We start from the raw sequence: 25,119 nt of genomic DNA, 5'->3' as shown, positions 1-25,119 counted from the left end.
CAATACTGCACATGACACTTTGACATTTATAACGTCATTATTTCTAATCTACATTACTACATTACTTTAAACATTTGTTCTTACTGAGGACCACGTCCCTGGTAAGTTCTCAAGTTTTAAAAAGAAGCTCTTTTTGACTTCTACATTTGCACACAAGAATTGTCTGAAAACTAATTGGTGTAAACATATTTTCCCCTCTTTCTCCAAACGGTCTCAAAATGCTCTGAGAGTAAAGGTGAGAAACTACAGAAAATTAGTTTTCACTCCGAAAGTTAAATATCTGAATTAGGGATATGGAAGTGAAGATATTTTCTCTGGCATAATTACAGATTTGCTCTCCCATCATTTACAATGCAAGTTTTGATCCTCTGTATTTAAATTTTACTATCAAGGCAATGGCTCCTGTAGCTCAGACCCTTTCTTCTTAGATAAACATTCCTCGATATAACTTAATGTATTTTTAATTTGATGTTTCACCTACATATCAAGGACTTCATCATGTATTTCAAACCCAAAACTTTCTAGCCACAGACTGAAATATGAGGTCCAGCTGTGAAAATATGGTCATTATGCATTCCATTTTACATTTTGTTAGTCACTTAACCAATGTTATATTCTGTTGTCTTTCCTCAAGCAGAGCTCCAGATTTATTCAAGAGGGGCTTTACTTCCTCTAGTAAGGACTACATAATCTATTCTCAGTGTAAACATAAAGAACCTACTGTCAATGGGAGTTGAAGGGCTGTCAACATTTTGCATGGTTGGCCCAATAATTTGTTACACAGTAAATAATATTTGGCAGATTTTTAGTTTTTCTCAGGCTTCGTACTTAACTACAATAATTGTCATCTAGAAGTTAGTTAAACATATATCATTTATAATTACTTGATTGATTACAGATTTTTGGATTTCAAATGCATTTCTTAATGTTTTGATAGTATGTTTTTACAATATAAAATAAGACTTGATCTTTGCCATTAGTTATCATATACTTTTGTTTTTCAGCTTTTGACTTTTAATTATTTCTCTTTTTTTCTACATTTTGTCATGATCGGATCATTTGATGAGTTTTGCAAACTCACTTGGAAAAAATAATGCTAAACTGTTATCAATTTATATTTACATTGTTTAATGGTAATATTTAAAAAATCTCTAATTTTCTTGAAATTAATGGGATCGTTATCTATATATTTTTTTAGAGATCTCATTTTATTTATTTTATTTTATTTATTTTCCATATTATATACATGAGCAACAGTAATTGTCTGTGTGTGTAATTTGTTTTGCAAAAGATGCTAGGACTTGGTTGTGTGGATCCTCTGAAGATGGCTATGGAATATTTTATTGTGAATTTGCAGTAGTTGCTCAATTTTAAAGTTCAGATATGAAATATGTATGTGTGAAAATGTCATCCTGGAGTTCCATAGTTATTTTCTCAGACTGCCAGATGTCATGCATCTCATATGATACTCATGCTTCCCCATACTCCCCTTCAATTTGCTCTAACTGTGACCTGACGAGGCCACATCTAGGGATGGAGAGGATAGTTCACTTCCATACCTGTTTAGTTTAACCTCTGTAGAGAGACTGACAACCACAATGTTAGTTTGTGCTAATTGTGGTAGTGGTTTTAGGTATGTGGCTGAATATGCCAGCATACTTCATGGAAGCCTGTGGTTCTCAAACTTGACCTGGTATGGCAACATTTAACCCAGGGCCTCTTTTCCCATTTAGCAATAAGAGAAGTACAAGGTGGTTACAATCTCCCAGGAATTATGAATCCCCGGCCCGACACCTCAACTCCAGGATTTTGGAATTCCCAATTTGAGAACCCATGTCATGGTCCATTCTTGGAAACAAACATTCAGAATAATTAATTGAATGCTGATCTGTGAATTAGTCAGCAAGGGCAGAGTCAAATTAAACAAGGGAAAAAAGGTCATCTCTGAGCTCAGACTAGAAATTCAAAACATCAGAGTAAAAACCAACAAACTTCTTTGTGGAAGAGGAGTTGTGCATATTGAGTGCCCATTTCTTCACATAATATAGATAAGAGGTTGTAAAGTTCATAACTTTAACGGCCTCTTCCAAGTACCTGTTTTCAGTTCTGTTGCCATTTTCTGTGCTGCCAAAAGCTTCCCCTTGAATTGATCAACGTATTTCAATGGCTTGGTATGCTATCCTAGATATAAAGCCAGTGTGTTTTCCTGTCATATCTCTGGCATCATCAGTGTTGAATATCAAGTACAGCAATACCAATCAGTCCCAACTGCAGGTGTTGCAGGAAAGCTTCAAAACAGGAATTTCATGCTGCTCATACTGGACAAATATTGAAAGTTTCATTCAGCTGTGTTGAGAACTACTGGCTTCTAACATCTGTTTCCAACCATCTGCAGCATGTCATTAATTTGTCATCTTGCTGACTGATATTGAAGAGGGCTGAGTGCTTTGATTGGCCTGACAGCAACTGATTCTAATATCTGAGACTAAGGGAACAATCAGTGGTTCCCTAGTTATGAGACTTTGAGGCATTTGTTATTTGTGATGACATCAAGTATGATTCTCCAAGGGCTTTCATGTTTACAATATTGCTATTTAATGAAGGTCACCTAATTTTGTAAACTTTTGATTGAAGAATTCAGGAGATTATTTTGGAAAGATGTATGTTTAGCCTTCAAATGGCGGTGTCCTCTCCTTTTAGTGGCTATGTATATGCCCCTGAATCCTCTGTCAGATACTGTAGCCACCCTTTTGAAATATTCTGATTTGCATTTTGGTCAGAGGCTAGCAGAGAGGAAAGTTCCATAGAAGAGGGAAGAAATGGAGGGTAGCCATGTCTGCCTTGCTGTTTTGGCTCTATGGAACAGTGCAGGAGGTGTGCACTATGATCCAAATATCTTCCCCTGAGTGGGAAAGCTGAGAATGCAGAGGCAACAGCCAGCAGGTCTCAGCTGGGCAGAGGGCCCAAACCAAAATATTGAGCTCTGACTAAAACAAAACAATGAAATGCTGAATGCCAGGGCATACTAGGGGGAAAAGGTCAAATTCTGTGGCTACAGAATTGATGAAAAGGGCAGCTCGTACCTTTCAGAGTTGCTCTTGCAGGCTGGTATCACTGCTTCAGTTTATGCTTGGTGCACATTTTCAATTATCTCTGCAACTTCAAGGACTAGAGAATATATATATATATATATATATATATATATAAAATGCAAGGGAAAAATAGGGAAAAAGGGGGTAGTTTACAAACCCCCTAAAACTTTTGGTTATCTTCCAGGGTGTCACCAGCTATAGGTTGAGAACTCCTGATGTAGGCCATCTAATAGCTGTCAGTAGTAAGGACTTCTTTGATACAAAATGATTTTTGAACAAATAATCAGATTGTGTATATTAAATGTCCGAATACGAATTTACCCTATTGTCTGTCTGACTTAATAGGCGTAATCATGACTTATCAAGTATTTAGATGTTGGTTTTTGCTTTGTATTTTTGTTTTCAAATGTATCTTTAAAATTAACAATTGAAGTAAATTCACACAAAAATGTAAGTTCAGAAGTCAAGCTCCTTCTTTAACACAATCTGTTGTGTGTTCCTGGTGTGCTAACAGGAAATCTCAAAAGTGTCTGATATTTTGTAAAACTTGTATATTGCAGTACCATCTCACCCAAAGAGTCTCCTTTTGTGCAGAGCAAGGAGAAATAAATTCTGTCCCACATTTACAGAATAGAGTAATGTGGGTTAATGGTTCTCAAACTTCCTCTCATAAGAGAATGATTCTCTTACACCACCTTCCCGTGCAATCCCTTGATCCCTCTCTGTTTGGTTTTCAGTGTTTTATTCTGCAGACTACTAGATAGGGTTCCATGGACCTCTGGTGGTCTGATAAACGCTGTTCAGGGCAAGATAATAGTCAAGTAAAGCATATTTTATATTGCTTTGTTCCTGATGAACATTTTTTGCTATCTTTCAATTTTAAGCTGCCTTAATTGCATATTACTATTGTAAGCCTGTGCTTCAGAAACAAGTCTGAAGGTTTCCAGTTCATATTATTAAAAATTAAGTCTCTCCTATTTCTAATAACTTTGACTGTGTTGCTGTTGATGGGCCAAAGTTTATTGTGATGCATTTCTAATTTGCTTGAACATATAACATTGAAACGTAGCATGAGAAATATATTGTAATGAAACGTCTTGACAGAAGTATATACATTTAAAAAGTTGTTAGGCCATAATCTGCTGTGGAGCTTTAAACAAAACTCAAGTGAACATAACACAAGGCCAGAATACAGAATAATGGTACGAGATATTCCGTAGTTGTAAAAATATTAAGTTTTCTTCAATATTTTCAAGAAGCCAATGAATCTGTATTACTGTTTTTAAACTACAAATTCCTTTATTTTCAACAGTGGTACTTAATCAGACATGAGGCCTATAAAGTAAACCTGGCATCATCCTTGTATTTTGCTGGATTGCTTATTGGAAATATATTTTTTGGACCATTGTCTGACAGATTGGGCAGGAAACCAGTGTACATGTCAGGTAAGATAAAAGTAAAATCATTGTTTCTTACACATTTTCAATTTGGACATAATATCTGGATCTGAAGGAAATGAGGGCCAGAATAAGAGCATTTAATATTTTTCCATTGGGAGTACACAGCATATGTATTTCATCATACTTTTCAATTAAAAGTTTATTTCCTTGATGGGGACCAGAAATATTTCTAAGGCAAGAGCATTTGTGAAGAAAGCTTGTATTGTTTTGTGTTGATTGTGGTGTTCCACCAGCTGTGGTTTAAAAAAATCCATTTGAACTTGTGGTCTGTCTGTGTCGTTTATCTGTACTATTTGGCAATCTATTTTCTGGTTCAAAGGTTTTCTGAAATTGGCTATACTGTATAGCACAATATGTTAAACTTCCAGAGTTTTCTTCATATTTGAAACCTCAGCATAATATTTTGAATTTACTACTTCTTAGCCTGCTATAATGCTACTTAACTTACATTCTCCAGCCTTCCAGTAATTATTGTCTATTATAAAGGGAGGTGGTGCTATGGGTTTTCACAAATCATCACCCATCCATAAAAAGATGAGAACATATGTTGCAATTTCTTGTAGAATTTGCAACACATAGACCCATCAATTTCAGATATGTAAAACTAAGAAGTCTTTCTCCAGCACATAATTCAAGATATTTTCTTCCTGTTGTCATGAGTGTTCTTATTTTAAACCTGAAGAAGAGCTCTCTGTAAGCTTGAAAATTTTTCTCTCTCACCAACAGAAGTTGATCCAATGACAAATATTACCTCATCCACCTTGTCCCTCTAGTGCTTTTAAAGTGATTTAAGCTCATCAAGAGACACTGTTGCCAGTGTGTGAGAAATTCAGCCCTGCTGTGATTTGAACATTTGGATCCCAAATCACTAATGCTACTACTTAAACTAAAGGCGATCGTATAGATACAGTTAGTAGTACTGGGACTAATTCTCTGTAGAAGCTTTTAACTTCTCAGGCCAAGACGTCAAGATATGCTAATGTGTAGTCTAAACAGCATAGTTTCAACCCACTGGAATTCACTTCTCAGGTTTTTTGAATGTCAATTTCAGCCACACTCCCTTGCAATCTCACATCGGAGGTAGCATTTTACCATCCCTATAACATTTCTCAATCAGTCCCATTGAAATCCTGGGCTGCTTTTGCTTTTCTCAGAAAAGATTACTTCCATTTCTAGGACCCCTTTGTGTAGCACAAGACCACACGGCATCAGGGACTCTATTTGGATAAAGGATAGTATACAAACCATTTTGAGTATTAAGGAAAGCCTATGTCCTGGCCTGATATTTTCAAGATTGAACAGACACATACTGCAATGCTTCCATATGCTTTAAAGAAACCTTATTAATAGTTTATCATAGTTCTTTTATCATGAGTTTTTTAATTCCATCTTGCTTTTTCACAGTTCCTCCTTCTCCAGAAACTTAATTATATCTCCTTAACTCACGTATTATTACTGTAAAACCTTGTTGTGATGGTTTTTGGCGTACCAGAGCTATGATTCATCCTATCATTTTCCTGCCTCCAGCGAGAGGGAGGCTTGTTTGTGCTTTAAATGGGTGTCCGCTCCCTGACACCTCCAGTCTGTTAGGCCAGCCCTTACTTTGCCTAGCTGGTTAACAATAGGTGTAAATCAGTCCCTGAGCCCCTTCAAAGCATTCCCCAAAAGTGCCTATCCTCCCCTTATCCTCTGAACACTCACAGAAATACTAGGCTTGCTGTCCCCAAGAGGACAATGTACACGCTAACTTGTTTGATTCAACTTAGAATCAGCTCCTTGTATAATACCATAGCACTGAGATATATTTATAGTGAAAACAATGATAAGTTTATTATCAAAGATCAAGATTTAAAAGCAAGTGAGTAAGGATAGTGGAAATAGAAGGGTTACATATGAAACAAAATCTTGACATGATTCCTAGAGACTAAATTTAACTTAACAGGCTAACTTACAATCTAAATAAGTTTATCTCATCCAACATGTCCTTTGCAGTGTTTTCAACCAAGCCTACTTGAGAACCTGTTTTCATGAATGTAATCATACTACTCAATTCCTTTATAGATGCAGGATAAAGTGGGGTCTCCCTTGCTTTCTTGTATTTCCCCATGTTCATTGTTTGTACCCCAGAGTCAGGATGACCCCCTGTAGTTTATTCTCTAGCTGCCTTTCCTCTTGACTCTGTAAACTGGAATTTCACTGTGTTGGCTTACAATGCTTAACTTACATTTTGACAGAGATACACACATCTTACCTGCTGTCTGGAAGAAAACCTGTTTTCCTCTCTGGTTGGTGATAGACTTTAAAACATATTTTCAGTACATATAAACAGCTCCTTGGATGTCATCCACAGGTACATCTCTCTGTGATTATGAGGCTCAGGACTGACATAAGCTTTTAGTAGAGACCTCACGTGGCTCTCTTTGGAGAATTAGAATATACATGCCAGACTCGGGAGCTACCTATAACCTCTGTGAACTACCTCTGTGCCCCTTTCCAGCTGACATTAAAAGGTTCTTGAGACACAGTTTTATTTTCTTAAATTACAGTTGCTCTTTGCATTTTTAACCTTTGTATGAAATAAAACAGTTGTGCCCATTGTTCCCTATGAACTCAGTTTCCTGATTTCTAAATTTTTTTATGAAGCATCCCTCTAGATCTAAAGTTCAAAACTGAAGATTGTAGGTCAATGTTTGTACTTAATTTTGAAGAAAGAAATTTAGTTGTGTGATCGTCATTTTCTGCAGATGGTAATTTTCTTAAACCATTTTGTTAATTAATATAAAGTATATTTTAGAACACTATGAAGTTACATGATTATTATGCTATCACTGAATTGCTATCAACCAGTCAGATTGTCTAGTTACCAGTAGCTCCGACAGGTAGGAGTGTTGTTGTGAGTTAATTAATCGGGACTTAATCTTCGGATTACAATTGATAACTCATGTCATGGTCATTTATTTTGGAGTTGTACTTCCAGTTGAAGGGTCTAGTGTTGAATGATAGTATTGTCTAAAGCAGCGTTTCCCAAATTTGGGACGCTGCTTGTTTAGGGAAAGCCCCTGGCAGGCCAGGCCGGTTCATTTACCTGCTGTGTCCACAGGTCCAGTACGTCCCTTAGCCCACACCGCTTCCAGCAACTCCCATTGGCCAGGAGTAGCGAACTGCAGCCAGTGGGAGCCGTGATCATCCGGACCTGCAGACGCAGCAGATAAACAAACAGGCCTGGCCCACCAGGGGCTTTCCCTAAACAAGTGGCGTCCCAAGTTTGGGAAACATTGGTCTAAAGGTAAGTTTCCTCTTGTAGATCTCCATTCTTGGTATTACAAACCTCAGCTGTGTGACTTGGAGATGAGGTAATAGATACTAACAGTTTGGAGCCCCTTGGAATCCTCATGTTACTCAATACAGCACTGATTTAAAGGGCTCTGGGCTCCCCGGTAGCAGCTGGAGCCCCGGACCCTTTAAAGTGCCACCGGAGCTCCTCCGCTACCGCACTATATGTGAAACCGTGTTATATCGGGTTGTGTTATAGCAGGGTAGCAGTGTATTACTTTTAGAACACTAGTTATGGTAAGTATTTCAGTCCTGTTCTTTCCTTCCTTCTCTCTTTTCTGAATTTACACTATTTGAGAAGACTGATAGACCAGATTTTTAATACTCTGTTTTGTTCAGGTCTATTCTTTGATGTCATTTTTGGATATGTCACAGCATTTGCTCCAAGTTATGAAATTTTTGCAATGTCACGCTTCATTGTTGGGATTATGAATGGTGGAATGTCTCTAGTGTCTTTTGTCTTGACACAAGAATATGTAGGAAAGTCTTACTGGGCATTAACAGGTAAGATTTAAGAATGATGCTAATATCTTACACAAAACTTTCTTTTTTGTAAATTCTTGCAATTTTAGAAATAATTTTAAATGTATGAAGTTATTTTAGTACATATTAAAGACTATAATGAGTCAAATAAATACAATATTCCACCCAAAATGCCAATGATTTCAAGCAAAATTTTGCTTGAATAAGGACTGTAGGATTGGGGCCAGCGTGATTAACAACAGGGTAGTGGTGATATTTCAAGGTTAGCATAATGATTCCCAAAATAATCTGTGGACTATTTTGCATTACAAATTTTTTTTCCAGAAACTCCCTTTTCCCCCAATTTCACCATCAGTGTTTTGAGAAAATATTTATGATGGCAAGAACACTTCCCTCTTACCCCATCACCATTTTTTAAAGTAGTTGATTTCTCTTGTCCCACAAAAATAAGCTAGCACATATCTGGTGCTTTTTTCATATTCTGTACTGAATCCAATATTTAAAAAATGTCTCTCTGCTCTGCCAGCATGAATATTTAACATAGATTTAATAATAAATGTTGAGATTCAGCTCTCCATCACAATGTTGTAAATGTAGAGAAACTCTAATTTTAGTGGATTTGCACTGGAGTAACTGAGGGTAGAACTTGGCCCTAAATGTTTAACTGTGGTGGCTGTGAGCCTATTTCCCCCTTTTATTTCTTCAGTCTTTACACACTCTTTTTTTTCTTGTCTCTTTATATTTTCTTGCCTTCTGGGAATGAGGGAGTAGGTTTTTCTTTTGTTCTGTCTTCCTGTTTTTTCAATTACTGATATTCCCCCCCCCCCCCGGTCCTTCCCATTTGTTTTTCTCTACATTTCCACTCATGTTGTCTCTGTCTGCCTCCTGTTTGTCTACTTGGCTCTTCCCAGTCTTTTCCCCTACAGGGCTGGCCCCTATGGGCTGAAAAGATACTCCGCGCCCTGCTGCTTGCCATTTCAGGTGCTTTGTTGTTTTAGTACCTCTCAGCTGTTGAGTAGGGGGTGATGAAGAACAGATCAATGGCTGGTAGGGAGGGGGAACTAATGAATAATGTTCCTCATAGCAGTGCTAAAGAAGAGCTTCTAGCTGCCAGCAGTGGCCAAGGCTTCATTGACCACTGTTTGAGAACGTTCAGTTTAGTACTATATCTCACATACTTGACTGAAAAAGTTTATTCTTAGGCTTTTGTGATTGACATTGACTACATATTTTCCATAGCACCTTTTATAGATATATGTTCTTCAGAAAGGTTTGGTAAGTTTACCCTAGTATCACTCAAGTTCTTTGCTTTTCTATACAATACTAACTACCCTTCCAGTTTTAGAGGTCTCTACCAATTTTGTCTGACTCACGACCACTCCAGATTGTCATCATGCATCCAATTAAATCAGTTAAGAGTATTTCCTTTCACTTCTTCTCCCACCTCAGCTTCTCCACACTATTTTTACGTTGAGCTTTGCTTTGATTGCCTCCCACAAAACAATTAAATATTAAAATTCTGTAAATACATGTACATAATCCATATAATGTCAGAATCAGTTAACTTATTCAAATGAACTCAAAGCAATATGACAACTGCACAAGAATGTTGCAAAGTCTTTGTGTACTGTAGGAAGACTATATACTTAGTGTATTTCACTGCTTAGAAATTTGAGGCATCTGAGTGTGGGCTTTTGTCATTGTTTGATGTAGAGCTTTGTTTTGTTTTTATTTTCAGGCTCGTTAACAAATTTAACATTTGCAGTCGGCATAGCAATTTATGCCTTCCTGGGTTACTACATACGAGAATGGCGCTTCCTTGCATTTGTATCAAATTCTCCAGGGGTTTTCTTCTTTCTTCTTTCTTTGTAAGTAGTTCAAATTTGTTATGTGTGTAAAAATACAATGTGTAGCAATTTAACAAAAATACCTTATTTTGTCAATGAAAGATAGAGCAATGGAAGTACGGTTGATTTTTTTCAAATGTTTTATACTCCAAGCAGGATAAGATTAGTGCATATATGAGGTCAAAGGTGGAAGAGTTTTTTTTTTTTGTCAGATATTTTCACTAATAAAACAAAGGCTTTGAGATTTTACTTGACTTTGAAGAAGAGATGCCAAAAGAAGTCTACCCTTCCTGTCCTTATCATGTAGGTAGAGATGTTAACCTCCTTGGAACAGAAGTATTAGACGCCAGAAGCTTTGCCTTAATGTCATTAAATATGTCCCCATTTGATCAGTGTTGGTACAAGGAAATCTTTTAACCTCTTCCTTCTGATTTGTGTGTTAAGTGAAGTAGGATTCAGAATAGTAGCCGTTTTAGTCTGTATCCGCAAAAAGAACAAGAATACTTGTGGCACCTTAGAGACTAACAAATGTATTTCAGCATAAGCTTTCGTGGGCTACAGCCCACTTCATCGGATGCATAGAATGGAACAGATAGTAAGGAGATATATATACACATACAGAGAACATGAAAAGGTGGGAGTTTCCCTACCAACTCTAAGAAGCTAATTAATTAAGATGAGCAATTATCAGCAGGAGAAAAAAAAAGTTTGTAGTGATAATGACAAGGATACTTGTGAGGATACTTAACATGGGGAAATAGATTCAATGCGTGTAATGGCTCAGCCATTCCCAATCTCTGTTCAAGCCTAAATTGATGGTATCTAGTTTGCATATTAATTAAAGTTCAGCAGTTTCTCGTTGGAGTCTGTTTTTGAAGCTTTTCTGTTGCAAGATTGCCACCTTTAAGTCTGTTACTGAGTGACCAGAGAGGTTGAAGTATTCTACTGGTTTTTGAAGGTTATAATTCCTGATGTCAGATTTGTGTCCATTTATTCTTTTGCATAGAGACTGTCCGGTTTGGCCAGTGTACATGGCAAAGGGGAATTGCTGACACGTGATGGCATATATCACATTGGTAGATGTGCAGGTGAACAAACCCCTAATGGCGTGGCTGATGTGATTAGGTCCTATGATGTTGTCACTTGAATAGATATGTGGACAGAGTTGGCATCAGGCTTTGTTGCAAGGATTGGTTCCTGGGTTAGTGGTTTTTTTTTTTTTTTTTTGCAATAGTACAATAGTCTGTAAACTATAGACTATTGTACTATTGCAAAAAAAATTAGACTTCATTGAGTATCAGATTTAATTGATTTGCTATTTTAAAACTATTTGTTAGAACTGTTTTCCCAGTGAGGAAAATAAGATCTTTAAATCTGCAAGCAATGCAACTTAGTCTGTAAAACTCATGTTCTGAGACACAGAGTGTAGCATCTAAAACAAAAATGAAAGATAAATTACTTAGGCTATGTCTACACTGCACTTCAGTTGGTAAAACTGTTGTCAGTCAGAGGTACTATAGGAAAACCTTTGTCCTTTTTATTTAAAAAAAAAAAAAAAAAGGGGGTGGGTGAAGGTGACTTCTGGTCCATTTGCACATTTCAGGTCCCTATCTACAACATAAACTAGGCTGCAATAATAAATAATACTCCACATATTTAAATTGGGTATATACTGTTTGTTAAGACAAGTAGCAATTCAGTATTATTTTGGTGCCAGTGTAATATTAAAGCCTAGTTTATTAATGTTGCTTTTGTCATATTTACTAAATCAGTTCAGCTTTGGTCTGTCTCTTCTAGAAATACTAGCTTATGGTGTCTTTAAGTGAATTTTCTGTTGTAGAAGTTGATTCCTCACTTGCCAAACATTATCTAGGAGGCTTGTTATCATTTAAATCAGCAATTAAATAAATATTAAAATACAAAATAAGTAAATACTAAGTTATACTGTTTATACAGATATCTTGTATGCTTTTGTCTTGTGGCAAACAGGTTTGTTTTTGTAAGCCTTCAGTATGCCAGGAAAAAAAATTAGTCTGCCTTTCTTTATCACCTTTAGATATATTGACTTTGAAGAACAGAGAATTTCTGAAACTTTATTTTATTTGCTAGACTAGCAAATGTGAAATAGATTATGTTGATTATAATCAAATACAGCAAGGCCTAATTTTCTGCTCTAGCTTTTTTTTTTTTCGGTTTGGATTAATGAAATGTGTTAACAATTCAATATTACTATTTTTCATTATAATTCTTACTGTTTTGGAGTTGGCTTTAAACAATTTGATGTTACTATGGAACTAAAGTTCCAAATTTTTTTGTGACTGGAGATTAATTGGTACTGAGGTATAGTGTCAAGGTAATTACCAAGTGAGGTATTTTCCTTTGGTGTGAGTATGTGGGTATTCTGTTAGAGAGTGAAGAGTTAAGACAGTCTTTAACATAAAAGGACAAAATTCTGCTTTGGGCAGCACAGTGAATGGGAATTGAAAAGGTTTCTCATGTACTCTCTTATTTTGTTCCCTTATGTGTCAGCAGAAGTCAAGATTTGTCTTTAAATTACATTTTAAAAATACTTGGACATCATAGCATTTTGTCCACAATATTTTACATGATTTTAAAAAAAGAATTTGAGTACCTGATACAAACTGGCTGAGAAAATATCTAGGTTTTAACTTGCTTGTACTTATAAGTTAGATGATCTCAAATATTTGGATTTAATATACAACTGCTTTACAAGATGACACTTGAGGTGTTTTGCAGAGAAAGAAAATTGATACAGTACTTTGTTGGTAGGACTGAACTTTCACTATTGTATCTTTCTTTGGTAGTATGCTTCCAGAATCACCAAGATGGCTGTATTCCCAGGGGAATACTGCAGAAGCAGAGGATGTGCTTCAATATCTGGCCTGTGGTAATGGAAAAGAAAGGTTGACTATAAAATTGAAACCATGTGCAGGAACAATGAAAAAGAATGACTCAGCATCTGGTGTCCTAAACATAGTAAGACACCCAGTCCTTCGGTGCCGAACTATCATCTTGATGTATATCTGGTAAGTAATAAAAAGGAGGTGTGCCGAGATGGCATGAATTAGTCAAAGATTAGAAACTGATTAAGATTTTCAGTTTCTTCCCTTCATTTAATAATAGCTTTCTCAAAGTAAAATTCTGAGGGTTTTTTTGTTAGTAATTCCAGGCATTGGCTTTCTGAAAAATTGTGCTGGTATTACATTGTAATGCCTTTGATCTAGTTGTATTATCTGGAAACTGTTCCAAAGACTAATAAGACATTAGCTGGAGACAACAAAACATTAAAAAAAAGTAAATGCTAATGCAGAAATTAATAAAAATTGTTTCCATCTTACATTCTGACTGAATATATGCTAAATATATGAATTGTCAAAATGTAGGTGTAAAAATGAAACAGAGAGCTAAAAATAGGCCAATGTAGATGTAAGTGAGGGCAAAGTATGGGCACGCCATCTAGTCATCAGCTTTCACATGTTGCCTGATCTATTAATTAATTATTGATTAGACTATTGATTTAGTTTACCCATCTAGCACTCTAATATGTTAGGTTCTTGTCAGAATTATTGCCTGTAGGGCACTGCAGTGACAAGAGTACTCAGGGAAGACGTTCTGTAACTGTACAAGTTTTATTATTATAATTAGTCCGATAAAACCATCCAAAGAAGTAAAGTTATATAATATAACACTGTCAGTGCGACTGGCACCATTACAGCTATATACTCACTCTATCCTTGAGGAGAGCTCTAAAAGTTGAGACAGATCCCAGTCCAGCTCTGGTGTGCTGATGAAGCACTCCAATGGCTGTACCTAAGATCAGATGTTTTATAGGCCTTGATGGTCCTTATGCATAACTCTTCCCTCCTTTACCATATCTTAACTTTCTCACCCTGATAATATTGGGATGTCATTATCCTATAGGTTAGTACATTAATTAAGCAAAGCTGATTAACATATAGGTCAATTAGATTACTATGGTTACCTGCGGTTTAGCATCTGCTAATGTTCCCCTCCAAAAATACTTTAAACTGGTATAAACTGCCTTCTTGTAGTTACCTACCAGCAGTTTGTAACACTTGTGAATATTACAGAGCAATAAACAAAGTCTTACGCCATCTTGTGACTTAAGGTCATTGTTAGTTTACTTATGCTAACTTATTGAGCAACTATTCCTACTAAAAAAGAACAGGAGAACTTGTGGCACCTTAGAGACTAACAAATTTATTTGAGCATAAGCTTTCATGGGCTACAGCCCACTTCTTCGGATGCATGGAATGTAACATATTGCATGCATCCGAAGAAGTGGGCTGTAGCCCACGAAAGCTTATGCTCAAATAAATTTGTTAGTCTCTAAGGTGCCACAGTACTCCACAAGTACTCCTGTTCTTTTTGCGGATACAGACTAACACGGCTGCTACTCTGAAACCTATTCCTACTCAGGCTCCCTAAGGCCTTATGCTTATGCTAAATGCTTAAGCTGTTTTATGTAGGCCTGTAGGTCTCTTGCATTCCTGCTGTTAGTTTCTTACCGTTTTGTCTTCTAATTACTGCTGTAATTACTACAGTGCTTGACAAAATGCAGGTGCATACATTTTTTTTTTTTAAATATCAAATGTGGATGAACTCTTGGCAACATATGCACTGGGCTTTCTGTCCTTGATTGCATCAAGCACAGTTTAAAAAATGAGAGCATAATGAGAGAGGAGATCACACATCTGAAAATAAAGGCCCTTCACCAGAGCAACAATAAGTCACAGGAAGAGCTCCAACTTCGTTGAAGCTGATAGGAAACACCTGTTACTGACCTTCTGACCTATGACTAAATAATAGTCTATGTTTTTGTAAGTCTTCAGTATGCCAGAAAAAAAAATTAGTCTGGATTTCTTTATCCTTTAGGTCCTTTAGATATAGCGCTGTGCAGTCTGACCACTGCCCAGTTCCTTCTCTACCGCCTTTGGTCTGGGATGGGGATGGATCACTTAATGATTATCTGCTCTGTTCATTCCCTCGGGGGTACCTGACATTGACCACTGTCAGAAGACAGGATACTGAACTAGATGGACCTTTGGTCTGACCCAGTATGGTCGTTCTTATGGAAACTGCAGTAGAGCCTGCTTCTTATTTTGACCTGTTAGATAGTGTCTTACCTGTTAGTTTTAGTGTAGTTTAGTAGTTCTTTCCTTTCTCATTCTCTCTCTCTCTAATATGTCGCAAAAGTATACTCATTGCCACAACCTGAATGCCAGGTCCAGAAAAGACTGGGACATTTGGTTATGACTTCTTATGGAGAGATAATTGTGTCTAGCATCAGACCCTGGCCCAGACACTTCCCCTGGGCAGCTCTCACATTCCGCTAGGTCATTCACTGGCCCTGATTTGCCATGTCTTTCTAAAAGAAAATCTTCCCTTCCTGTGCTGATGGGAAGAAACAGGTTCCCTCATCACTGTCTGAGGCTCTGGCCACCAGAACTTCACTCCCTGCCAGGTCAGTTGTTTCAACATCCTCAGAAAGGGGACATAGCTCCAGGGACCATCCAAGTACTGCCAGAGCTAAGGACAGATCTAAAGACCATAAGCAGGCAGACCTACAGCTGTCAGCAACATTGACAGGACATGAGACCTTCAAGAACGGTGCTGGCCACTCCGATCAGATCAACTTCGGGCACCATGGCACTGATGAAACCTTCGGCACTGAGCTCAACTCCATCTACTGACTGCTCAAGAGAATGAACTTCTCCCTTGGCACGGATACATCAACCAGTGCTGATGAACTCCTCCCTCCCCATCCAAGAGTTCAGATACTCCAAGGACCTGCTTGTATCTAATCTGCCTGAGTCACCACTACTCAGACATAACCTCCCTCCACTTCTGTCCTCTTATCTGGAATCACAGCATTGCTTTCTTTCCTCTCTGAGGACTGCACTGCCCATTCCCAGCAAGGAAGAGAGGAGGAGTACTCTGTCCCGCCCTCATACTCGGGACAGGCAAAAAAAGCATCCTCTACATGTCCTTACTATTCACAATTGGACCAGGGTCCTGATATGGACTGCCATGGATGAACCCCACTTGTTACTCCCTCCACATTGGCCATACTGGGATCCTTGGGCCATGTATAGAGCATAGTTTGGGAAGCGTCTCATAGAGCAAAGCTGAAGGCCTACAGGTTTGCCATCTCCTTTGTTCTCTTGACTACTAGAGACTTAGCCTCTCTCCATAGCTGATGAGGAAGAAGAACTGGTGGAGGAAGTTCTGCTGCCACTCTGTTTCTTCTCTTCTTCCCCTGATGAGGCTATCATGCCTCTACTCCCTTCGTCAACTGATGACTTTAAACACTTCCAGAAGTTGTTTGGCATGATAGCAGACTCTCTCCAGATTCCTTTCGAGGAAGTGAAGGAACAGCAGCACAAACTGCTAAACATCCTGCATGCATTTTCATCCTCCAAAATAGTACTCCCTGTCAGTGAGGTCCTTCTCAACCCCACCAAGATTCTATGGCAGACCGCAGCATCCATCCTGGGTACCTGCAAGTGGGTAGACAAAAAATATTACATTCTCGCAGAGGACATGGAATTTTCTTTTTTCTCATCTGACTTCAAATTCCTTAGTGGTCAATGCTGTACATGAAAAGGGACAATACCAACCTCTGTTTAGATTAAATTATATTGGTGATTCCAGTCTGCTGTCTAGACCAGGAGTTCTCAAAACTTTATTCAGTCTCCATGATTATGACAGGGATTGGAAGTGATTGGCCCTATTTGGTCGCAGGGCTTGTTCATCCACTATGCTCCGATTCCAATACCAAGCTATGAGGCTCTTATGGCCAAATACAGTTATCTCAGTTATTCCAAAATATAGGAACTCTGCCAAGACCTTCCTGATGACAAAAAGGAGCAACTCCAGGCATTGTATCCAAAGGACATTTCTTGGCCTATACGGCTTTACAAGCCTCCTTGGACTCCACGAATACCGCTGCCAGTTCCATTGCGACTGCCGTAGTCATGAGATAGGTGTCATGACTGCACCTCTCCAGCCTCCCTAAGGAGGTACAAACCACCGTTGAGGACCTACCCTTTGAGGACCCCAAATAATTTGCAGAGCATACAGTTGAATCCCTACACTCTCTTAAGGATGTGTGAGCAACTCTCTGTTCTCTCGGCATGAAGTGCTGAAGAGATGACCAGGGAAATACCAACTTCCCCCACAATCCCAATCACTGCAGTACACTCCCCATTGACAGTAGGACACCCAACAAGTTGATCGAAGCCCCCTACCAAATGCAGACATATGACTCCTCCAGGAGCTATCTCTCACACGCCTTTGGCCAAACAACAATTTTGAAGGTGTGGTCAAGGCCCCAAGAAGCCTTCTCTAGTCACAACAACCATCTCCAACATCCTGCCAGTTTGGCGACCGTCCAGCCCGTTTCTTTCCATCATGGCTGCAGATTACCTCAGACAGATGGGTTCTAGAGATTATCAAGGAAGGATATTCCATCCCATTCCTATCTAGCCCTCTCAACCACCCTCCCTCCCCTTCCCTCTTCAGGGACCATTCTAACGAATGCATTTCATGAGAAGAAATAAACCACCTTCTGCAACAGGGAGCCATAGAGCTGGTCCCATCCCAGCACAGAGGGAAGGGGTTTTACTCCCATTATTTTCTGATCCAAAAGATATCCAACGGGTGGAGACTGATCCTAGACCTTCAAAACCTAAACAAGTTCGGCAAACTGCAATGCTCCACCATTATCCCAGCACTGGAACAGGGGGCTGGTTCTTAGCCCTCGACCTCCAAGATTCGTATTGTCGGATCACAATATGCCCTGTCCATAGGTTCCTCTGATTCATCATGAGGACTGATCACTATAGAAAGTACTGCCCTTCAGACTCTGCACAACCCTTCAGTCTCCAAAGTCCTTGTGGTAGTGGCTGCCTACCTGCGCAAAGAGGGCATCATAATATTTCTATACTTAGATGACTGTCTCTTCAAGGCCTCATCTGAAATTGATGCCCTTCACGCCACCTGAATGATAATAGACCTTTTCTTGAGCCCCGGCCTTCACAAAAACTTGGAGAAATTTATACTAACACCAGTGCAACAACTGGAGCTTATCAGGACACAATTGGATGCCAAACAACCCAGAGCCTTCCTCTTATTTCACAAATTTTTAGCTATAGTCAATCTTGTATCCATGTTGAGAACCTGTCCCCAGATCTCAGCCAGGACATGTGTTCAGCTACTTAGCCATATGGCAGCTGCCACATTCGTAGTAAAGTATACAAAGTTACACATATGTTATCTCCAGGTATGGCTACGTACAGTCTGTGTTCCTCACAGATACAGCCTTCACAAACTTCTATCCATGTCTATGAAGGTCAAGGACTCACTACGCTGGTGAACACAGCCCAAAAACATCCTTGTTGGGGTCCCTTTCCTTCAAACAGCACTGTCCATGATACTAACAACTGACTCCTCAATCTGTTGGAGAGCGCACCTCACACTCATACAGTGCAGGACAGATGGTCCTTAACCGAATTCACTCTACATATTAATCTAGAGTTACGAGCAGTCCGTAATGCCTGCCTCCGTTTTCTCCCACTGATCACACATTGCACTATCAGAGTCATGACAGACAATATTGCCTGCATGTTCTACATCAACAGGAAAGGTGGAGCAAGGTCCCATTCTCTATGCTTGGAGGCACTGAAGTTATAGAATTGGTGTATCCAGCACGGCATCACCATCTCAGCTGCATACTTCCCTGGACACCAGAACGCCACTGTGGACTCATTGAGCAGGAGATTCTCCCATGATCAAGAATGGGAACAAGATACGCAAGGCCTTCAGCACATCTTCAGCTGCTGGGAATTCCCCACCATAGATCTATTTGCCAATCCAGAGAATGCCTGCTGCCCTCAATTTTGCTTGAGAGTGGGTCTAGGACGCAGATCTCTGGGAGATGCATGCCTCCTTAAGCGGGAAGTGCAGTGACTTTGTCTTTCCTCCCTTCCCCCTTCTGTTCAGAGTACTCCACAAGATCCAAGGGGACCAATCCCAAGTCCTCCTTATAGCTCCAACGTGGCCATAACAAATCTGATATATTTACCTCATTCACATGACGGTATGCCGTGCGATCACTGTGTGTCTGGCTTTGTGGCTCCTTTCACAGGATGTGGGTCACATCCTCCATCACAGTTCACAGCTGCTCCACATGAAGGCATGGTTCTCTAGGGTTCCAGGATTCAGAAATTACCTGTTCGGAAGCTGTTTAACAAATACTCTTGAATAGCAGGCTTGATATGAATAGATGCACTTACCTCCACAAATGGACTAGATTCCAATCCTGGTGCGCCTCCAATAATGTCGAGGCAATGAGCACTCCATTACCACTTACCTTGCATTATATTTTACACCTTAAAATATCAGGGTTATCCATGAGCTCCATTCTTGTGTATTTGGCAGCCATCACAACCTTTCACCACGAGATAGATGGCCATTCTGTCTTCAACCACCCATTCATGCAAGGATTCCTGACAGGCCTCCAGAATCTTTACCCTCAAATATGGGATTTGACCCCGGCTTTGTTCTGCACTCTCTTTCTTAGACCTCCATTCAAACCAATGGCAATGTGCTCCTGTGTTCATTTCTCTATGAAAACAGCATTTCTTATTGCTATCACATTTGCCTGGTCGGTTGATGGAATTCAAGTACTCATGGCATACCCCCTATACGTGAACTTTCATAAAAACAAGGTTACACTATGCCCATATCCCAAATGTTTACTCAAGGTGTCATCCTCTTTCCATCTCAACCAAACAACCAACCCACTTTTATTGCTTCTTTCCAAAGCCACATAGCAGCCAGCAGGAGGCAACACTGCACACCCGGGATGTCAGACAAGCATTAGCATTCTACCTGGACAGAACTGAACCTTTCTTAAAATTTCCACGCTTATTCCTCTCAATAGCTGAAAGAGCAAAAGACAGCCCAATTTCTAAGCAACACCTTTCCAAGTGGATCTCGCAGTGTATACTTCTGTCCTACCAGCTACACAGTTGACAACCTTCTGGAGCTAGAGCACATTCCACCTAATCTCTCTCCATCTTCATTGCCTTTCTCAACAATGTTATGATTGCTGACATTTGCAAAGTGGCCACATGGGTATTAGTGGACACGTTTAGCTATCACTACACAATTACTCAGGACACTGCATCAAATACTCTGCTAGGATGCACTGTCCTATCATCTTCATTAAATGCCACTCCAAAGCCCCAGCCTTCCAACTAGGGGCACTGCTATACAGTTGCCTACAGTTGAGCACCCATAGGGACATCACTCAGTGAAGAAAAGGTTACTCAGCGTGTGCAGTAATATAGGAAGAGACAGACATACACAGCCTGGACAGCCATGGTTTGTGACCTTGAGAGAAGCCTAGTGAAAGTAGGGTTTCTGGGTTTGGTGCTGGCAAACAAAGTATTTAGCCTTCAGCCTCACACCTATCTCCTGGGTTCCTCCTGTGTTTGTGGCAAAGAGGACTTTGTACATTCCTTATAAATAAAAAGATTGCATCTATGATGCTGAATGATTGAATATGGCCATTTATATCGTTGATATTGCCACCATTTTACAATTGCAACAAATCTTGTACAAAGTATGTCACGTGAGGTGTCAATGAAAAAGTTATGATTTGCTAAGTATGATTATCCTGTTTATTTAAATGTATCATTATTTTTATCTGAAGTCATAAATATTGGCTATGTACTGACATCATACATGTGCGCTGTCTTCCTGGGTAACACCCACCAGATGAGATTTACATCAGGACCAAACAGCTATGTATTGATGGCTCATCAGTGACATTTAGCTCTCTCAGTGGACCGTAGAAGAAACTCATTCCACCCAGATAGCTCTTCCTGTAGATGCCCCAGCCTCCAAGGGGCCAATGGCTATCCCATGTGAGTCATCAAGCCATGTAAGGACATGTGATATGCTCTTGTGACCCTGGACTCCATCTTGTGTCAGTAACTTTCCACAAACTGGGCTGTGAGGTTTGTTTGAGACAATAAATTTCCAGGCCCATGGCAGAGGATATAAAATACCCCTGAGATCTCCATTTTGCTTCTTTCCAGTTCTGATTCTCTGGACTGTGGATTTACAACAAAAACTTTTGGAAGTTGTAGTAGAAAGAGAGCCTGAGACATAAGCCCTTGTATCAAAGGCCTGGTTTGAAGTAGTGGTCAAAGCTTTGCTGCTATAAAGCAAAGTCAGGTTGTGAGCAAGAGACAGGCCTTGCTCACGGAATCTGGCAAGAACAGCGTGGATATTTCAGAAACACACATTACTAAGAAGTTCTAGGTACAGAACACATATGCAAACACATTCCAGAAAGGTGGTACCAGGACACCTCAATACCAACACACTCCCCGAAGATAATAGGAACACGCTGACCCATCTTAAAGATAAGGTCAGGATGCCAGCATAATGGATAGAGATGTTTTGATTGACCCAACATGTACAAGGTAATGAGTGTCACCTAAAGATGCCAGAGTGTGACACCTCACCATTTCAGAGGGGCAATATATAACTTGTTTGTATCAGTGTATAAAGAGGTATCTCAGAGTGAGTGTCTTTGGCTGGCCTAGGGGATAATGGGAAGTTCTGCCATTAACTGAGCTAGTCCATTGCAATGGGCAAACGTGTTAGTGTGCCTGTAACCATGGGTGGCACATGGACTGCCCGGCGGGGAAGGCTAGCCTCCAACCCTGCCCCTTCTGCCTTAGGCCCTGCCGGAGCCCAGAGCCTCCCCACCATAGCCACCAGCCCTTGTCCCAGGCTAGCCGCCTTCTCCCCAGCCCAGGAGTGCCAAAAGGGCAGGCTGAGCAGCCTGAGCCAGGGCCACTGCACGGGAGAGCTGGGGGCAGAGCATGGGCAGGCCCACGCCTGGCTGTATGGGGAGGCCCAGCCTCCTCCAACCTACAATACCCGCCTCCCATGCCCGTAACTATTGAGCCAGGGCATTAGAACTGTGTTTCATTAACAATAAACCTGACCATGTTCCTTCACTATGAATGGGTCTGTGCTTATTGAACCGTTCAGTCAAGTCTGCTGTGCCAACTATCTGTGCAGAGCTGGGATAGCACACAGAGAGAACACAGATGCAGCCAAACATCTAACAATAGAAGTTACCAGAGGGACTTCACAAGCCAGCAATCTAGTCCAGAAGTTTACTTTTGTTACTGGTTTGGTATAATCTAATGATAGAATGACCACCAGTTTGGGGTGAGTCTGCCCTGTTTCTCAGCAGTTAGTCCTGAACTTCGCATTCTCAGCTGTGACCCACTGAGGCACAGTGACAGCATCAAAGAAAATACCTGACTCCATCATCAACTTCTAACTGGAACAACCTGCAACACCCCGAATTTGGGAGACTGCTTGGATCAAAAGAGGTAGTATATTTGATCCATGAGAGTGAATCTTTGTTCCTAGCTGGACAATATACTTTATTATCCTTTTTATATTTGTCACATGAAATATTTTCGTGAGGCTGAACAGTATGTTCTACTTTCATGTACTTGTCTGATGTATTGAGAACTTAACTTCTGTTCTATTAAATATATAGCTAACATCTGTTTAGGCTATTAAACAGTTTTGAAAAATACTTACGGAATGTAAAATCTCCCCAGGTTGTGTGTGTGTGTGTGTGTGTGTGTGTAGCTATATCTATAGATATAGGTATCTATAGATATATGTAGATATATATATAAATTTATGGTGGTACTTTGGCAAGAAGATTGGGTTTCTTTGTGACTTTAAGTAGAATCTGTGGTATCTTTTCTTTCTTTGAATGGGATCCATAATGCTGTGTGTGAACTAATTCTCTTTGTACTACTAGTACGTATTTAAACAAATTTTAATTTAAAATCTTAGCTTTAAATGCTTATTATCAAAACTAATCAAACTTTATGGATGTTTTCAGGTATGTCTGCAGCCTTGTATACTATGGCCTAACATTCAGTGCTGGTGAATTAGGAGGAAATCTGTATCTAAATGTAGCTCTTTATGGCCTTATAGAAGTTCCGGCATTTCCTCTCTGCATGTTTTTTATTGAGAAATCCTGGTAAGAATAGTAACTTTCTAGTTTTATGTCTATATTGTAAGGCTAGAATCATATATATAAATAAAATAAAAAATAGGGAAAAGCTTATTTTAGACTTTTTTTTTAAGTGATAAGATACTATGTATTTCTGAAACTGTTTTTCCCTGAAGAGTTATGTGTAAGATTGAAAGTTTGTCACCAACAGAAGTTGGTCCAATAAAAGATGTTACCTCTCGCTCTTTGTCTTTCTCTTGGGAGGCAGTTAATTGTAGGGCCTCCTGTACTTAAGGTAGGAATGTGTTTAGCATTTTCCACTCCTCCCTTTTTGGTGTCATCTAATTTTGTCCTATTAGCTTGAATTTTTCAATGTTTAGTGTCAGCCTAAGGATGAACTTTATTTTTTGGAAAAATCTGAGTAAAATAATTGTCATTATGGATAGAATACTCTTTTTATATATCATATTCTTGAGGAAATTCTGTACCAAAAAATTAAAAATTCTGCGCACAATATTTAAAAAAATATTCTGCAAATTTTGTCAATAAATAAATATGAAGGTTCCAGTGTGGCAGTGAGGCGCACAGGCCACTGGCTGCATGGCGCTGGGAGATCAGCTTGCAGCCCTCCCACTTCTGGGCAGGGACTCAGTGGTGAGGCTGCACCCAACCCTGACACAGTGCAAGGGCCAGGCCTGTTCCAGAAACACTCCAGGCCCTGCCACTCTGTGCTAGGTGCACCAGGTTTGGGAAGGCAGGCTCATTCCAGCAGGATCTAATTGTAGAGGGGCTTTGTATGGAGAGACAAAGAAATTTGTTGGGGGACATTAATTCTGTGGTGCAGAATTCCCACAGGAGTCATATCTCAGTTAGAAATTTTACACCCAAATAACTAAACAAATTGAAGTAGCAAAAACTTTGAACTTAGCTTGTTTTTATCAAGCATTAAAAATGAAGCCAGTTACGAATAAAAACTAGTTTAGTATTATTAAAGTCATAATCACTTCGTCCATAATTTTTCATATTTCTCTCCATATTTGGAGGCCCTCTGTTATAGAAATTTTTGTCAGTGCCAAAAGCTAAGCACTAGCTCTAGAAATCCGCAGCTATGTAGGACTGCAGCCCAACTGCCATTCAAGGAACTTTGTGTGAAGTCCTGGCCCTATTTACATCAGTGGCAAACTCCACTGACTTAATTGGGGCCAGGATTTTACATATAAGTTTTGAGGAAAAGCTCACTGAGCTTATAAGATTGCCAAACTAAAATGATCAAGGACTCCAGTTTAAACTGCTTAACACACATTCATGGGACATTAGTGGCTTAGTCCCTGCACAATTTGTTGAAAATATATTCATCTGTATTTGAGAACTTTTTTTTTTATCTATTATTATGAGGGCATAGTGATGTATGTAGTTATAAAAGTTTAAAAGATATCTGTAACAAGCCAGGTAGCCTGAAGTTTGGTATTAAGCTTAATCTGCAGTGCATTAAGATAGTTACATTTTGTTTCAAAAGGGTGAAAAGGATCATTTATACGCAAATGTTCTATGTTGATTGTAAAGAATCCAAAATTCTCCTGCTGCTAAGACAAATATGTAGATATAGCTAATATATTTTACAGTGTAAACTGAGTAATAGGCCTGTTCCCTATTCTAGAAATATATTTAACTTTTCAGATGAACTATCAGTGATTTTCTAACTTAGACTGAGATTAAAATATATTTGTAATCCTTTGTAAATTAATATCAGTTGTATATAATATAATATTGCAAATGTGACTGTTGGCTGGTTC

The 25,119-nt window shown here is 39.2% G+C and overlaps 1 protein-coding gene across 6 annotated transcripts in view; it reads left to right on the top strand.

Moving 5' to 3' along the window:
• LOC115654988 (solute carrier family 22 member 15-like) overlaps positions 1-25,119 on the top strand; it is a 67,309-nt gene that overhangs the window by 12,875 nt on the left and 29,315 nt on the right. For 4 of the 6 annotated variants that reach the window (XR_004001313.1, XM_030569932.1, XM_030569933.1 and 1 more), the window contains exons 3-7: positions 4,405-4,537; positions 8,225-8,389; positions 10,107-10,236; positions 13,041-13,262; positions 23,213-23,353. Coding sequence is in view for 5 of the 6 variants with exons in the window: in XM_030569932.1 (XP_030425792.1) it covers positions 4,405-4,537; positions 8,225-8,389; positions 10,107-10,236; positions 13,041-13,262; positions 23,213-23,353 (791 nt within the window). In the remaining variant the exon portion in view is untranslated. The remainder of the gene's footprint in view (positions 1-4,404; positions 4,538-8,224; positions 8,390-10,106; positions 10,237-13,040; positions 13,263-23,212; positions 23,354-25,119) is intronic. The other 2 variants (XM_030569935.1, XM_030569936.1) reach the window with 2 other exon arrangements.

This window comes from Gopherus evgoodei, chromosome 7, assembly GCF_007399415.2.
Source record: "Gopherus evgoodei ecotype Sinaloan lineage chromosome 7, rGopEvg1_v1.p, whole genome shotgun sequence".
Taxonomy (NCBI): domain Eukaryota; kingdom Metazoa; phylum Chordata; order Testudines; family Testudinidae; genus Gopherus; species Gopherus evgoodei.
The sequence above is the reverse complement of the archived record's forward strand: the minus strand, read 5'-3'. Positions and strand labels throughout refer to the sequence as shown.